The following is a 17471-nucleotide window of genomic DNA, read 5'->3' as shown; positions in this document are numbered from 1 at the left end:
GGCTGCCGGAGGAGTCAGTGTGAAGACAGCAGGACTGAGCTGCTCCCAGGAGGCACCTGGTTAAGGCCGCAGGTGTGGCCAGCTGATCCCCTGCGGAGACAGTAAAGATTAAGAGGATCAGACCCTGCATCCAGAGCGATGCTGGGAGAAGGCTGGACCCAGAGCCCAGGTGCCGAGAACGCTCCAGAGGAGGAAAAGCCAACTCACACGGGAAGGGAAGCAGAGGAGAGACAGGCACAGGCAGACCGACAGACAGAGACAGAGGCATAGGCAACCGGCAGCAGGCTGCCCCGGGGACCAGCCGCAGCCAATGAGCTCCACAGTGGCTGCCTCGGCTGTGCCGGTGGCTGTGACGGCCTCCAAGAAGGAGTCTCCAGGCAGATGGGGCCTGGGAGAGGATCCCACAGGTATGATTTTCCTGGAGGTGAAGTCTGGGCCCTTGGGGACGAGAGTACAAGCAGTGGGTTAAGGGGGGCTGGGAGAGGAGCCTCAGCCACGAAGCCCAAGCCTGCCAATAACCCCAGCATCCTAGAAACTTAAAGGCCAGCAGAGCAGGACCAGCCGGTGGAGCTGCAGAGCGGGGAGATGGGTGCTCCTGAGACACAGAGAGATCCTGTGACTTCTCGGGAAAGCCTGAAGCCACCCACGGGGAAGGAGTGGGGCTGGGAACGCGGGTCTTGCTGGAGACAGACTACGGCCGGAGCAGAAGAGGGGAGGGGCGGGGGCAGGAGCAGGGTGTCAGGGAGGGGAGGGGCGGGGACAGGGTGTCAGAGGAGGGGAGAAGAGGGAGGGGAGGAGGGTGTCAGAGGAGGAGAGGGGAGGGGAGGGGAGGGGCGGGGGCAGGGTGTCAGAGCGAGGAAGCTGCTTTTTCAGGTGGGAACCCATGGACCCGGGAAAGGACGGCTGGGGATGCGCACTGCCTCATTCCTCCTGCCTCCCCCCAGGTGTGGGCCCCTCGCTGCAGTGCCGCGTGTGTGGGGACAGCAGCAGCGGGAAACACTACGGCATCTACGCCTGCAACGGCTGCAGCGGCTTCTTCAAGAGGAGCGTGCGGCGGAGGCTCATCTACAGGTGCCGCCGCTGTTCCAGCCTCTCGCGGGTGGAGGTGGTTCGGGGAAGCGGAAGATGAGAGCGGGGCAGAACTGTCCCCTCGAGGCCTAGGGCCTGGGCACGGCCCTGGCCCTCAGCAGCTCCCTGTCCTCTGCAGATGCCAAGTGGGGGCGGGGATGTGCCCCGTGGATAAGGCCCACCGCAACCAGTGCCAGGCCTGCCGGCTGAAGAAGTGCTTACAAGCAGGCATGAACCAAGATGGTGAGTGGTGGGCACAGTAAGGTGGGAAAGGCTGAGGAGCAGATAGATCACCGCCAAGGGGCGGGGGGATCCTGAATCTGCCCCCTTCCAAGCTGTGCAGAACGAGCGCCAACCCCGAAGCATGGCCCAGGTCCACTTGGATGGGATGGAAGCGGGCAGCGATCCCCAGCCAGAGCCCGTGGTGGCGTCCCCTGCCCTGGCAGGGCCGAGTTCCCGGACCCCCACGTCCGCATCTGCAGCCAGAGCCGTGGGCCACCACTTTATGGCCAGCCTCATCACCGCAGAGACCTGTGCTAAGCTGGAGCCGGAGGATGGTAGGCGGACGGCAGTGGGCGTGGCTCCCCACACCCCGCTTCCACAGAGCAGGCACTGAGTCAAAACCTCCTCCTTCAACAGCTGAAGAGAATATTGACGTCACCAGCAACGACCCCGAGTTCCCCGAATCTCCCTGCAGTCTGGATGGCATCCACGAGACATCAGCTCGCCTACTCTTCATGGCCGTCAAATGGGCCAAAAACTTGCCTGTGTTTTCCAACCTGCCCTTCCGGGACCAGGTACCCGACACAGCCTGCCTGCTGGGGCTGGGCCAGGCACAGTCAGCAGTCACTGGTCCGCCAGCTTGGGGGAACATATTGGTGAGGGATGGAGGCTTACACAGCTCAGATGGTGACCCCGGGCGCTGTGTCTCTGTGCTGGGGCTGGTCAGGACAGTGGCAGGGACACCCGTAAGTCCCTGAGGAAAGATGCTAGCCAGAGATGCATAGAGCCTGGGGTGCAGAGTGGGACCTGTGGCTCTCTGGGTCCATTGTCTTTCATCTTTGCAAACTGGCCTTGTAGCCATGCTGTGAGAGACAGCCATCTGCATGGCCTGAGCCACATGTGGTTGACTGGTTCTTTAGAGCACAGGCTCCCATGACTTCAGACCTGAGGGTCACCCCAGCCTCTCCACATCTGGAAAAGCGCTCTGAGCTTCTGATGGGCAGGCAGAGATCTTACAGTGACCCAGGAGAGAGTGCTTAGCCAGAGGTGCTGAGCCCTCAGCAAGGCTGTGTGCTTGGACGGAAGGGCTTAGAAGCATTAGCCAGTCTCTTGAACTCACTCAACGTGACACTCTCGGGCTCCTCTTGCAGCTGCACAGCGTCTCCAGGCTCTAGGCTTATCCTGAACGACCCAGCCACAGCTCTGGATAGAATCCATGAAGAGGCTGGAAATCTAGGTAGCTGAGCCAGAGCCTGTGCAGATGGAGGTCGGGAGAAGGCTCCAGATGCCTGGAGCAGGGCTTCCGTTCCTGGAGAAGGCGACAGGCTGGGAGCATCGGAGCTCTGCAGCTGGAGTCCTCTCTGCTCACAGGTCATCTTGCTGGAAGAGGCATGGAATGAACTTTTCCTCCTTGGGGCTATCCAGTGGTCCCTGCCTCTGGACAGCTGCCCCCTGCTGGCACCACCAGAGGCCTCTGGTGGCTCTCAGAGCAGGCTGGCCTTGGCCAGTGCAGAGATGCGCTTCCTGCAGGAAACCATATCCAGGTTCCGTGCGCTGGCGGTAGACCCCACAGAGTTTGCCTGCATGAAGGCCCTGGTCCTCTTCAAACCTGGTACTGAGCCTTGGTTCTAGCCTTCCAGAAACACGGTTGAGAATTTAATGGAGGGGGACAGTTTCTGGTGACTTCCCTCAGCTGAGACCCTCAAACCCACCTGGGATAGAGGGATAGTCTTATTTCTGAGGGGCAGAGGAGAGATGTGGTCTGACAAAATACTTTGGGGGTGTGGGGTGAGGCTGACTTCTGGAAGGGAGCTCACTGCACTGTTTCTCCTCAGAGACACGAGGCCTGAAGGATCCTGAGCATGTGGAGGCTTTACAGGACCAGTCCCAGGTGATGCTAAGCCAGCATAGCAAGGCTCGACACCCCAGCCAGCCCGTTAGGTGACAGCGATGGCCCTCCTGCCCCCTACCCTCCCCACTTCCCTCCTTCCTCCTTCCCACCTATCCCACACTATCTCCGGGCTTCCCTACTTAGACAGGATAAAGGGCTCAGTCAGCCACAGCTTGCCAACATCACTTGTGGACCAGGCACAGTGCCAGGTCCCAGGAGGGGACCAAGAGACAAAGCTTTCTGGGACATCCAGCACAGCAGCCACATGAAAGACAAGAGTCACCTTGGCCAGGTTTGGAGAGTGGCTTGCGTCTCAACGGGTAGCAAATGCTAGGCTTTACATTTTTACCTTTTGGACTGGGGTGGTGGCACACACCTCTAATCCCAACACTCAGGAGGCAGAGGCAGATGAATCTCTTTGACTTGGGCCAGCCTGATCACAGAGCAAATTCTAGGACAGCCAGGGCTACACAAAGAAACCCTGACCAAAAAAAAAAAAAGAAAGTAATTAGTCAGGAGTCCAATATGGAAGGTTCAAAAGATTCTTGCTGGTAGGAAGGTGGGAAATGGAGCCGGAGAGTTACCCTGAATCCAGCTCAACTAGAGATCAGAATGCCCACCAAATATACATCTGGTGGGAGAGGTGGAGGGGACCGCTTGAGAGTCTGGGAGCAGAGTGAGCAGAGCAAAGGGCCGGTGCTAAGGCTGGCAGAGCATCCTGGACGCTCAGAACCGGTTCTTCCCAGGGCACGCTCCCTCCAGGGTGGCCCCTGGCCACCCGAGAGGCACCTCGGCCCGTTGATTATGTATCGTGTTTCAAAACTACTGGGGAAGACTCCCTATGTGGGAGCAGGGGAAGCTTACCCAGCCCGAGTCTGCCAAGCTCAAGGACCCGAGTTTGGATCTGCAATGAAAGGTAGGCGTGGTACAGGCGCCTGTCACCCCAGCACTGAGTTAAGGGGAGACAGGTGGATCCCAGAGCTCATCTCCGGCCTTGCTGAACTGATGAGCTTCAGGCTCAGCTGAGAGGCCTTGTTTTCAAAAAATAGGAAGGGCAGGGGGCATGGCTCAGTGGGTGAGAGTGTTTGCCGTGCAAGCGTGAGGACTTGGGTTCAAATCCCCAGCACTCGTGAAAAAGCGGAAACTCCTGGTACGGGCAGCAGAGACAGGGCCATCCTGGCAGCTCTCTGTCTAGCTGAAGTAACAAGGTTCACATTTAGAGAGAAACCTTGTCTTAGGGGAATAAGGCAGGTATGTGCAGGGTGCCCGTGTCTTTTCCTGGCCTGTGTGTGTCTGTACACCGGAACACGTGTGTTCACATATGTGGTGCATGTACACACACACAATTAAAATAAGGTGGGTAGTGATTGAAGAGGACAGCCTCTGGCCTCCACACGCAAACGGCCCTCTTCCCCTCTGCAGTTTGCTACTTCCTCCAGGCAGGAGTGGCACTGCAGCAGGCTTCCGGTCTGGTCGGCGAGTTTTAGCCCAGCCTACACAGAGACACTGAAACAAGGGCCCCCGTAAACACCCCCTTGTATGGTTTGGATGGTTGCTCTGGTACACTGCTCGGAGGCTGTTTCATGTCGTCCATGCTGGGCCTAGACTCGCTGTGCCGCTGGGGGTCCCTTTAAGCTGTGACAGGTCTGTGCAGCCACACGAGGTCTGCATGCTGGGGACAGAGCCCGGGACCCCATGTCTGCCGGGCAAGGACTCTTGCCTGGGACATGCTCAGTCTCTGTTGTGTGTTGTTTTTGTTTTAATTTTATTTTTTAAAGTCTAGCTGTGACTCCAGGTGTGTGTGTGAGTTCTCACGTGCGCTCAGAAGAGAAAGGAAGCTTTATGCGGGAAGCCGCTCGTGGCCAAGTGAAGGGCAGAGCTCCTTCAGGAGCAGCCAGCAGCTGCCTCGGTGGTGGGGGCACTGGCCCAGCCTCGGGCCTTCTGCCCGGGGTCACCGGGTTCTGATTTTTTCCTCTGCTGCACCGGGGACCCCTGCGTTAGCAGATGGCTCCTACTTGAAACTGGGATGGACTTTTGTGGGAGGTCTGTCTCAGCTACCCCACATCTCCCTTGACTTTAGAATGTTTTCAGTCGTAGCTACTGTCCTCTCAGGTGTCTCACAAACAGGAGTCATTCTTCTGTGTAAGGCTGCTGTGACTTAATTCGCATATTCATGTGACCAGTGAACACGACCCACAGGCCGGGAGCCTCCTCACAGTGCGGAGCTGGAGCACAGACTCCTGGACCCCGCAGGAGGTGGCAGCTGCCTGCAGTCTCCGAGGAGACCGACCCAGGGGTCCCTGGGCGAGTTAGCTGGGGGCGGGGAGATTCAGGAAGACACTTGACCTCAGTTTCTACCCAAACACATGAGCATCTGCACACACACAGGCCCTCAGACATGCACTCACACAGAAACACCAACACATGCAAAGAAACTTCTCCCTTTGTAACCTTGACATACAATGAGCAACTATTGACAGTGCCTTCCACCCTCCAGGTTCGGGAAGCTGCTCCTCCTGCTCCCGTCGCTCAGGGGCCTCACGGCCGAGCGCATCGAGCTCCTCTTCTTCCGGAAGACCATAGGGAACACGCCCATGGAGAAGCTCCTGTGTGACATGTTTAAAACCTAGGGGTGGCAAGTGCCCGCAGCCCGGGCAGCCTTCAGCACACACTTCCTGCCTCTCCTTAGCCAGGCCACCTGCAGGCATTTGTACCTGGCACAGGTTTCTCCCGAAGTCCATGATTGGAATATTCGTGCCGTCTTCCTCCTAACATCCCTAACTCTGTTTGGACAGTAGAGCGCACGGGTGTGTTACAGTCATAGGAAAAACAGCTGGGGTGGAGAAAACTAAACAGGGTGCACGGACAACATGGAGCCAGTTCATAAGCTGAACAAGAGTCAGCCATGGCTGACATTTACAACGTCGTCAAGACCAGGGCCAGGGTGGGGAAGGACGGAAGGTGGGAATGAGAAGAGAAAAGAAAATGAGAAAAACCAATCCAGATGAGGCTGGTAGCGGTAAAGCCAGGAGTCACCCTGGGGTGGGAGAGGGAGAAGGCCCTCGCTAGAAAAGCCCTTTATTGTGATCTGGAGGAGACACTGATAGTCATTAAACAATGGGCACTTAAAAGCCATGTGCTTTGCTGTACTTTCTTTGACCTTAGTTAAAATAAAACCAGAAAACTGACTGCATCAGGGCTCTCTATTTGAGGACGTGGAGACGTGAGTACAAGCTGCTGCCAGTCAGAGTCCAGGCACCACGAATTCAGGCCCTGGGCAGTTTCCCACAGGATCCAACCAATGCCCCCCCTTCTTCCCTTCACATCTGGAAAGCACCTGCAGCTCAGAGGAGGCAGTTGCAGGCCCCTCGTGCGTGCGTGCGTGCGTGCGTGCGTGCGTGTGTGTGTGTGTGCGTGCGCGAGAGTGTAAGAGCACACGCACTCGAGCATGCGTGAGCACATGCTCAGATGAAGACATTGGAAGGTGCTGAGTGTGGGTGTGTGTGAACTCTTCACCATCATTCCTTATGGAAAGAACTGGCTCAGACAAGCACTCTTTCACAAAGACCCAAGCAAGTTCGTGAGACGTGGGAAATAATTACACACTTTAACACATCGACTGGCCGTGGTCCAGCGGAGAGCACTTGCATAGTGTGTGAAGCCCTGGGTCAGGGGCCCGGCACCACCCGGACACAGGTCTACATGTGTCAGGCAATGTGTACGACAGGCAGTGAGCCGGGGACCCCAGGCTGTGCTGTCTGGTTCTCACACAGCTCCGAGGAGGCTCAGTTGTCACAGTTTCTGAATCAGCAAAGGTCTTGTGGACGCCCACACTGTAGTGCTGTCAGTCACCGGCTGCTCTGTTCTGCCTCCTCTCCCCTCTGCTAGAGCATCCCGTTGCATTTCCCATCTTTAGAGAAGTAAAACGATGTGTGAGGAAGTGACAGAGTCTAGGGGTGGCCTGGCCTTTGGCCTTCCTTTGAGTACAGCCGCAGAGGCTCAGCTTCTGTGCAGGAAATGGCCGAAGCGGGCAGGGCTGAGAGAGGACCGAGTCAGAGGACGCCAACTAAGGGAGACGGTAGGATGGCTCAGTGAAGAAACAACAGTGGTCATCCGCTGGCCTCAGTTTGAGCTTAGAGACCATGTGCTGGGAGGGAAAAACCAGTTCCTGACCTCCACTTGCACCCACACTGAGAAACAAACAGACAACAAATAGACAAACAAAACCAAATAACTAAATAAGTGAAGCATCGGCTTGGCCATTGTTGGGTTCTCTGGTGTCTGCCCTGCTATCGCTCTAATTTCCCGTCAGCACTTGTCTGTCCTCTTAAGGCCTGAACAAAGATGCCGATGAGAACACATGGTTGAAATGGGCCACATCTGCCCAGCCGATTCGTTCACAGTCTGGCTTTTGACATCACTAGAGTGCAAAGGTGGTCTGCTGAAGCTCTGGCAAAGAACTCTGGGCTTTCCCAGGAGGAAGTCTGGAGAACTCAAGGAGACGTTCAAGCCGAGCCGTCTGCCCTCTGCCTGGTTTCAAAGCCAGCTGCTCCTCCAGGGCTTTCCACTGTTGCAGGAACACCAGAAAATAAGTGTTTTGGTTTGGATGGTAAATGTCCCAGGGAGGAGTGAGAAGCGTGGCACCAGCCCAGGGCACTGGTGAGAGCTGCTGTAACCTTTAAGAGGTGGGTCCCGTTGGGAAGGAAGGTGGGCGGCCTGGACGCTGGCTCCTCCTCTAGCCTTTGTCCTGTGAACACCTGAGTAGCTGCTTGTTCCTCTACCAAGTGAAAGCAACAACGGAGATCATCAGCGGTGAACGAAACCGTGAGCCAAAATCTCTCCTTTTTTAAAGAGTTACTTTGAAGTGTGTGTGTGTGTGTGTGTGTGTGTGTTTACGCCCGCGCACGTGCGTTGGTCGCTCATTGGTGCTGGTTCCTGTAGAGCCCACAGGTTTTAGAACCCCTGGATCTGGTTTACAGGCAGTTTGAGCTGCCCTAAATGGGTGCTAGGGACTGAACTTGGTATTTTGTCGCATCAAGACCGGCTGATGAGCACACGCAGATGGTGACGGCTTTCTTTTGTGTCCTTTTGAGACTTGCTTGGCTTGGTTTGCTTGGTTTGGTTTTTGCCCTCAGTGCCAGAAGCGTGCTCAGCTGTGAAGTTCCATGGACGTCCCTTTGGCTTACCCTGGCCTTTCTTGGGAAACTGCTTCTCCTCTATGGCCTAGCCAGGTAGTTCAAGAAGACTTCAAGATAACCAGAAAGACCAAAATTAGTAAGCACAGCTAGAAGGAAGCCAGGCTGCTTCCTTGGCTTAGACTACGAGCCCAGTGTGGGCCAGGGACCTTTGCTGTAGTCACCGTTCTGACCCAAGAGTAAGCACGAGGAGGCTGGGGGCCGGTGGCCAAGTTCGCTCAAGACTTGGAGCCCGAAGCCACCTGCTCTCTGAGTCCCAGATACCCATGGGATTTGACAAACAAACTCTCCTGGTTCTCCCTGGCTCAAAGACGCTTACTGCAGACCAACCAGGGAAAGAGTAATTCCAAGGAACATAACCCACCTGTGATCTGCCCGTGACCTCATCTCCTCACACCTTTCTGCATTTGGGGCTTCGGGATCAGAAAGGGTGTGTATGGACTCAGTCATCTCAGGGGCAAGTCCCAAAATATCATTTGTCGGTTTTATTTGGCCAGTTACAGGCATTTAAGAAACAGCACTCACTCTTCTTATTCTGGTGTGGAAACAGGAAAAGGCCATCTAGGAATTTTAGAGATTAAAGGTAAATTCACTGTTTTTTTTTTTTTTTTTTTCTGTTTCATCTTGGACCTGGCTTGATCCCAGGCAGACTGCTTCTCACTCAGGATCTAAGCCCCCCAAGGGACCCAAGCCAGGAAGTTCTTCTCCGTGAAGCTGACACCCATTGAGTGATGATCTTATTCCTGGTAGCTAGTGAGAACTGGAGACAGCAAACCCAGCTGAAGTGGGCAGAGGACAAGTCTTAGAGCCACTGTCCTTAACACAAGAATAGAGTTATTATCAGTTAGCAGAGGACACCTGGGGAAGATAATAAATGCCCGGATACAAAAACTGACACTCAGAGAGGGCAAGTGACTTTCCTGGTGTGACACAATAGGGCAGCAGAAACGACATTGCAATGGGGAAAATAAAATGATAATGAAACATCTGTTAAGTCCATTGCCTGCATGGGCATTTAATGGGGAAATGCTGACTTTGCCTTAAATTATGCACTGCCTGTTGGCTTAGCATTGGTGTCTGTCAGTTTGACACACACTTGGGAAGAAGGAACCTCTGCTGAGGAATTGCTCCATTTGATTCAGCTGTGGGCAGGTCTTGATTGCTAACTGCTGTAGGAGGGCCGGCCCGTGGTGCACGGTATGACCCCTGGGCGGGTGGCTCTGCACTGAAAAATAAACTGAGCAAGCTGGTAAGCACTGTCGCCCACGCTTCCCGTTCCTGCCTCAGCTTTCCTTCGTGGTAGTCCGCAAACTGTAAGCTGCAGCAAACCCTCTCCTTTCTGGTGTTGTTTTGGTTACGGCAACAGAAACCAAACCAGAAGAGCTGTCTTCTCAGAACCACCCTCATCATCTTCCTGCCTTTCTGTGGTCCCCAGTCATTGTCCATGTACTTCCAGGACAACCTTTTTAGTTGCAACTTATGAAAGATAACATTTAATGCTTATCTTGATGCGTCTGGTTTATCATGTTTTACCTCCCACATGGGCCATCTATTTAGCTGCAAATGACAGAGTTTCAGCTTTCTTTACTGACAAAGAAAACCCCATTGTGTAGGTGTGCCATGTTTAAAAAATTCATTCGACTGTTGGTTAATGTATAGCTTGGATATTGTGAATAGTGCTGCAGTAAACATGAGCATGAAGGTACCTCTCTGGAAATTGAGAAATCATTGCATACATATGTCTGGATAATACAGTCATTGTGGTTTTTACACACACACACACACACCCCACAGGATCTTATGAACTCCAAGCTTTGAACTCCTGATCTGTCTGCCTCAGCCTCCCAAGTGCTGGGATGACCGGCATGCATCACCACTGTGCCTACCTCTGCAATTAACTCCCTGGGAATCTCTGTGCTGCTCTCCAGAGTGGCGATAATAACTCATATCCCCACCAAGAGTGTACAGGAATGGTTAAGCGCTCTTCCTGCTCTTCCAGAGGCCCTGAGTTCAGTTCCCACACTCCACACCCTGGCTAACTTCAGTTCCAGGGACTCTGACACCCTCTTGCCCTCTTCTGACTTCCAAAGGCACTCACACATAGCTCTCTCTCTCCCCCTTTTCCCCCTCATCCCCTTCCTTCATCCCTCCCTCTCTTCCCTCCCCACAAAATAAAAATGAAAAACTTTCAGGAGTTTCTTTCAGTCTGCTCCATTACTCGTATTCATTTACTTAGCGACAGCCATTCTAACTGAGGGGAGCTAATGACTCAATATAGTTTTGGCTTGCATTCCCCCATGATTAAGGCTATCAAGCATTTTTCATCTCTTATGGTCAAGGTTCCTTCTGGTCATGTCTGTATGCTTCCTGCATTTAGATGTCCATGCCTTTCCTATGATTAGTAAGGCTGTCCACTATTATTTCACTGGAAAGTTTCTCCATGCTACTAATCTTTGTCTCCTTGCCTTTGGATAATCTGGATATTTGTTGATTTAATGGCATGCCACAGATTTGTTAGGTTCTCCTCCTCCACCACTTTGGTTTTTTGAAACAGGGTTTCTCTGTGCAGCTCTGGCTGTCCTAGAACTCACTCTGTAGACCAGGCTGGCCTCAGAAAGCCACCTGCCTCTTTTTCCCCCCGAGTCCTGGGATTAAAGGTGTCTTCCACTGCCTAAATTTTCTTTCTTTTCTCTCTCTCTCTCTCTCTCTCTCTCTCTCTCTCTCTCTCTCTCTCTCGGTAGTCCCTCTAAAATGTCTTGACAGCCAGCAGTCCAGCAGCACCTTGGCTTGCTCCTTCAGTTGAGTTCTTACAGCTGTCCTTTTCTTTAATTTTATCAGTAGAAGAAAGCAGTGTTGTTCTTTTGGGCTATGAATGTGATCGAGAGCCAGAAAACAAAGCACACATATGCACTTCTAGAAGCTTTGTTCTTTAATGAGCCATGGAGTGATTTGTTCAGCTGCTTTTGTGTACCATACAGTGCAAATTCTGAGAGACGCAAACTGCACTTCATACAAACGTCCTGCCCCCTCAAAAAAAAAAAAATTACAAAGTGCCACTGATTGCATTAGGAGTGTAATCAGCTCTGTGAATGAGATAAGTCATTCTTACAGAATCCTTAAAGAGTAAAGTGGCATATTTCACAGGCTATGTCCTTTTATAATACATAGTATTTTAAAATTTTACACTCGCCATACTTATAAATTACTTTAAATCCATTAAAATAATATAATACTAATCTGTAGTCCACACCTTTCCCATAGTAAATACAAATACTTGGTTCAAGAGGTGCAATTTTTGTATGACCTAAGAGGGTTGATAAATAGGCATTTAGAATGGGTGGGTAACATGGTGACAGACCCATTGTTAGGGCTTTTTTGAAGTTTAAACTAGAAGATCAATGGAGATTACCCATTTAACACCAAATCAAGTGAGAGAATGTTCCAGAGAAACGTGACCAAGACCCCAGGGATGCAGAAAGTCGGGTCTCCTACAAAGCTGGAGTTTTTACTACTAACCCAGCATGGGATTGGGGTACAGCGCTGGGAAGTTATCAAAAGGGTGTGGATGGCTAGAGCACACCATTCAATACAGAAGGATGCAGGCCCCAAGGCTATTCCCCAACAGGAACTTTCAAGGTGGGTGAGAAGGCCACCTGGACCACTTCTTTCTATAGCTTCAACTCTCAATTTCATACACCTCCTGAAAATCCTTCCTTCTCTCTAGCTTATTAGTTAATGGTAGAAAACACACAGCTAATGGGTATTAAGGGGGAATACCACCTTGATGGATCATTTCATGTCTGCACACTTCAGTGACTCTGTCTTTGTGATACACGGAGCAGTCTTCATCCCCTATGCACGGTAAGAGTGACAGCAGGTTTCCAAAGACTGGCCCTAGTGGTCTGTGCCCTGAGCTCGCGTCTGTCTCGCCTAGCAGCACTCATCCCTCCCTTTGTGTCTCAGGTGCCCAGAGCGGCCATAGAGCCTAAATGGCAGGAAGCACCACTTATGTGCAAACTAAGCGTGTTGCCTCCCTGAACCCTGCCTGCATCTGCTCCAATCTGTGATGCAGGATGAATTCGCTTCTGCCAAATCTTCTATGATACACAGCTACAGACACACATTAATGGGTAGAAAAGAAAATGCAGGGGTTATCAAGGGCTAAAGTATGTGATGTAACTAGAATGCTCTGAAATATGAAACACAGGCTTTGCCTGTGAGCCACTTCATTGCTGGGAGAGAGATTCTCTGAGGCACATTTTGGGATTGAAGAAGAGCAGTGAGGCAGAAGCAACAGAGAACAGTGAACCTGATGTGGACTGTGTCATGAGTGAATGCTATATAGTGTTGCTATGTGGTGATGCAGAGGCCCTGATAAGAACCAAAGGGAGTAGAACATTTGGTTCTGACGGTACTGAGTTATGGCTTCATCCCATCAGACCAATAGTACCTGCTGACCCAAGAACATGGTTCTTTTTCTCAAAGGAGCCTACCTATACTTGCTGAGATAATTCTTACAATTGTGTGAATCCCCGCCCCCGTTCTGGTGGCTTGTTAAATGATTAGAAATTCACAAATCTAGCAACTGAAAGTTTTTATTTAACTTTATTCAAATTCAGGTTTTAGGTCCCTGAGAAAAATTATAAAGTCTTTTAGTATCAACACCTAGTTCCTACAAAGTGACCTATGTAGGGTTTTTTTTTTTTTTTTTTTTTTTCTCGGCCCCAAATTTACCATTTGCCTTATAGAAAAACAAGCCAGGTGTGGTGGCACATGCCTTTAATCCCAGCGCTCAGGGAGAAAGAGGTGGATCTCTGGGAGTTCAAGGCCAGCCTGGTCTACAAAGCAAGCCCAGGGCAGACAAGGCTACACAGAAAAACTCTTGTCTGGAAAACAAAACACAAAACAAAACTAAACTGAAAAACTTTAGGGGGAGAATGTGTGTCGAGTGCCGAGTTCAGGCCATTACTGCGCTGAGGCACGCAGAGAGCAGCAGTCACCACCCCCAGCAGCCTCTCCCCAGCCACTAAAACAGACTGCAGCGTTAGCAAGGGCCAGGCAGCGCCCCACCTTGTCACAGCCAAGCTGGCTCCTTTAGACAGTTTCCAAAATTCTTTCTGTTAGTGCTTGAGGGGTGTACAAGTTACCATTTTCTGACTGATCATCATCACTGGGGACGTTTTCAAAGCTTCCTTCATGTGTCTCAACACTGAACCCATACCAGGGAGAGGGAAGACCCCTGTCACCATGGGCTGCTGTTTAGAATGACGCCACAAGTCTCCTCTATAAGAGCCGGCCAATGAGCGCTGGAGCAGCGGCATGAGGTTCACTGTTGTTTAAGAGGAGAGACGCTGTCTTAACAAAAGACTTCCTATTCTCAGAACTTCAAACCAAGAAAACCAAAATTCAGGTTATAGATGGGAAAGGCTCTTCTTGGAACAGTGCATGTGGTAGTTAGACAAAATGTATTTAGTGACTTTAAAAATAAACATTTTCACATACTTAAGAAACGGTATCATGTTTCATTTCACATACATTATAAATAGCAAAAACATTTCTATTCCCACAATTGCTAGTACATGATGCTTCCGACATTATAACTTAGGTACATGGAGACCACCAGTGATGAAAAAGATGCCCTTACTTTTCCCTCAACCCAGGGGTGACTGGTTCTCACCACCTGTCCAATGGCCTCTCATCTGTAGAAAGAAACTCCACGGGAAGAAGGGGGAAGCACAAGGTTAAAAAGAACGAGGCATATACTATACATGTGTATTTACAGTAAACTTCAGGAACAAGTATATTAACAAAAATAGCTTCAAGTAGTCCTTGATTCTTTTCATCTAATACTGATGGTCTGAGAAAAAGAAGGTAAAAGTTAAATAGATCATATTAAAACTTTCCAAACTTCTTTTGGCAGCTTTCTGTAACACTCATGCAACATTGTATTTGAACACTTGCAGAGAAGTGATTAAATGGTCACATCGGCTATGGTGGTACTCCACCAGATGAACAGGCTCGGATACAGTCTTCAGTTTAGTCTATACAAGAAAAGCCTGGATCAATCAGGATGAAGCCTTCACATTTAGGGATTACCTAAATGTGTCTATGACATATTAAAAACAAACAAACAAAAAAACTAGAGGAATCTGATCTAGTAATCAGGGCAGTATGGCTAACAGAATTTTATCCCATGCAATATATTTGGCAGGAACTAACCAGGAGTTAAACCAGCACTGATTCTACCAGATGTCAACAGGGGGCAAGCATGGTCTCTTCACTGTATGACTAGATAGCTGAGACATGCTCTGGAGGTTAATGGGAATCACAGTTTATATTTCCAAAATATAACATGAAGTATTTTGTACTTAAATTTAAAATAGAGGGCTCAGGCTTTTTGCTTATAAATCCTTGGGCAAATTTTTATATTTTACCACAATTCCTACCAATATAAATTCAAAAGCTTTTGCTTTTATGGTTAAGAGAGGTTTTTATGTTTTCTTCAAATACTAGAAATGAGAGCATTCCTCAGGATCACAACAGCCCCATAATTCAGTAACTACCTGTGGGAAGGAAAAGGGGGATGGGGGAAGCAACTACTGTTGGTCAAAATCCCCCAGGTCCTAGGTGGCTTTTAGTGGATCTCAAATAAAATACAGCAGCCAAGGCACAGCTGGCCCATCCCTAGAAAGCTTCAGAGAGGTCTCTTCTGCAGGAAGCCCAGCGATCCAGCACACCAACTGTCGCCTGAAACAAGAGGCAAGACCATCAGGACTGACTGTTACAGACAAAGTGAGCAGAGGAGGCCCCGAGGATGAGATGTGGGGACAGGTCTGTCCACTCAGACCATAAACTCATCACTTCCAAAGAGCGGCAGCTGCTGTGCAGAGCTGCAGTCCGGGTCCACAGCTTTCTTTCGGCTAGATGTGACTGTCCCCCCTGGGGTCTCTTTGGTTTTCTGAGGTGAGTTTTTCACATTCTTTAATTTTTGTTTGCCCTTTTCAGGGTTGAAGGTTCCTCTGCTGATGAACTGAGGCCTGTCTTCTAGAGATTTGGCTTGGTTTAGTGGTCCCTCCATTCCCAAGGCCTCACAAGATGAGGCAGCTCGGTAAAATGGAGACTTGGAATAAATCTGAAATCTTTTTCTAGTGCCATGAGATGACGTAGTGTTAGATAAACATGAAGAAAGGGAGGAACTGACTGAGTCCAAAGAGTCTGGCTGCTTTCTTAGCTGCTTTCGCAACTTGCTTGAAGGCTCAGACTTGCCAGCTGCTTTCAGGGAGCTAAGGGCTGAACTTCTCTCTTAATGTAAAAACAAAAAATTAAGTTGTACATTGCAGAGTCCACTTAAGCAACATCACCTAACAAACAGAAGCCAGTGTTCACGTGTGAAACTGATGGGTTAAAGTTTGAAGCTCTAGTGGATTTTGTACAGTCACTCCTTTACAAGCCCTCTTGGAGCTGGATGGCGGTGGCACATGACTCAGCACACTCGGGAGGCAGAGGCAGGTGGATCTCGGAGTCTGAGGCCAGCCTGGTCTACACAGCGAGTTACAGGACAGCCAGGGCTACACAGAGAAACTCTGTCTTGGAAAAAAAAAAAACATACACACACACACATAACACATAAGCCCAAAGCTGAGTCTTTTTTACAAATGGTCTGAACTTCCTAAGGAATCATGGGTCTTTGTGACACTTCCTCATAACTGTTCACTAGATTCACATAAGTGTAATGCTGTTGATGATTTAATTTTGGTAACTTACCACAGGGGTAAAAGGCAGTAATCACAGTAATGCCCACCCTGTGGCCATTTTTCTAAGAGTCCCAACACTGTGCCCTGCTGTGAGGCAGAACTGCTACATTAACTGAGTTGTGTCTCTCAGGAAGACAGAATTATTATATATTCTGGGAGCCTTTGGAATGATGACTGTTCTAGGTCTCTGACTGTGTCATATTCAAACATACCAGACTTCCCTGGTATTTATTATGTAGCTTCTTGGCTGGCATAGAACTTCTATAGACCAGGCCAGCCTCGAACTCACAGAGATCTGTCTACCTCTGTCTCCTAAGCTCTGAGATTAAAGGTATGTGCCACCAGGCCAAACCCAAGAAAGCTTTTTTTTTTTTTTAAAATAAATTTTATATATTTAAAATTGTTATATTTAAATATTTAAAATATTTATTGTGTATTCTTCTCTGTGTGTGTGCTGTGCCTGAATGTATGTATGTGCACCAAGTGCATGCCTGGAATCCTCAGAGGCCAGAAAAGGGGTCGGATTTCCTGGGAGTGGAGTTTCAGCTACCATGTGAGTGCTGGGAATTGAACCAGCTCCTCTGGAAGGAGCATCCAGTTGAGTGTTCCTAACCAGTGAGCAACCCTTCCAACCTTAGCTTGTGAATTCTTATTCCTTCTTTAAAAATGAAATTGTGCCACTAGTCTACTATATTCATTTATTAACTCTCTCAAAAACGGTACCTTCAGAATCCATATTCAAATTTTCTGAGCTATCAGCAGTCCCAATAGAAGCCTCAGACTCAAGGGTTTCATCATCAGAGGCACGAGGTTCCAACACAAGCATCTCAAATGTTAGTTCTTCCCTATGAGACACAATCAACAAATTCATTAACATGATGGGAAATAGAAAAAAGATGACAGGAAGACATTCCATTAAAGCAAAGAAGCTAAATAGCAAAGGCATTTCTTACTGTTCCACCAAGGTGACAAAAAGGATTTACTTCTATGGAAAGCAGTGAGAAAGGAAGTACAAGACGACAATAAATTTATGAGTAATGGTGGAGCTAGGGGAAGGGAGACTGAGGTATGGTGCTGCCAACTGCGAGATATACGAAGATGAACTCTGGACTGAAAACCAGAATTTCAGGATTCCAAACTCATTCGTGAAATACCTGGACCTCAGTTTCTTCATCCAGAAAACAAACTAGATCATCTCCAAATTTCGTTTTTGCTCTTACACTATCTTTGGATGAAGTTTTAATCACTAAACACAGACTTTATTTTCTACCTTGACTATAACAATGGATAAGCAAAACACTGAACTTTTCTGACCTGTGAAGCTTGCATTATCTCTGACTA

At 49.8% G+C, this 17471-nt stretch overlaps 2 protein-coding genes across 5 annotated transcripts in view; one reads left to right on the top strand and one right to left on the bottom strand.

Moving 5' to 3' along the window:
• The first annotated feature begins 249 nt into the window (after positions 1-249).
• On the top strand, positions 250-6368 carry Nr2e3 (nuclear receptor subfamily 2 group E member 3). Of its 2 annotated transcripts, XM_055622325.1 has the most exons (8): positions 250-407; positions 945-1071; positions 1208-1311; positions 1404-1625; positions 1708-1865; positions 2662-2902; positions 3126-3231; positions 5679-6368. In XM_055622325.1, the coding sequence occupies exons 1-8, from the start codon at positions 311-313 to the stop codon at positions 5809-5811; spliced, it is 1188 nt and encodes a 395-aa protein (XP_055478300.1). In that variant the 5' UTR covers positions 250-310; the 3' UTR covers positions 5812-6368. The 2 variants fall into 2 exon arrangements, with proteins under 2 accessions (XP_055478300.1, XP_055478301.1); XM_055622326.1 differs by lacking the exon at positions 3126-3231.
• A 6589-nt stretch (positions 6369-12957) lies between these two features.
• Positions 12958-17471, bottom strand: part of Myo9a (myosin IXA) — a 196257-nt gene continuing 191743 nt past the window's right edge. For all 3 annotated transcript variants that reach the window (XM_055621828.1, XM_055621830.1, XM_055621829.1), the window contains 2 exons: positions 16854-16975; positions 12958-15678 (listed from right to left, as the gene is read on the bottom strand). In XM_055621828.1, coding sequence (XP_055477803.1) covers positions 15218-15678; positions 16854-16975 — 583 coding nt within the window. In that variant the 3' untranslated portion in view covers positions 12958-15217. The remainder of the gene's footprint in view (positions 15679-16853; positions 16976-17471) is intronic.

The sequence above is a fragment of the Psammomys obesus genome, unplaced genomic scaffold (assembly GCF_907164565.1).
Source record: "Psammomys obesus unplaced genomic scaffold, mPsaObe1.curated_primary_1811, whole genome shotgun sequence".
Classification (NCBI taxonomy): Eukaryota; Metazoa; Chordata; class Mammalia; order Rodentia; family Muridae; genus Psammomys; species Psammomys obesus.
Note: the sequence above shows the minus strand (reverse complement) of the source record. Positions and strands in the feature narration are given on the sequence as shown.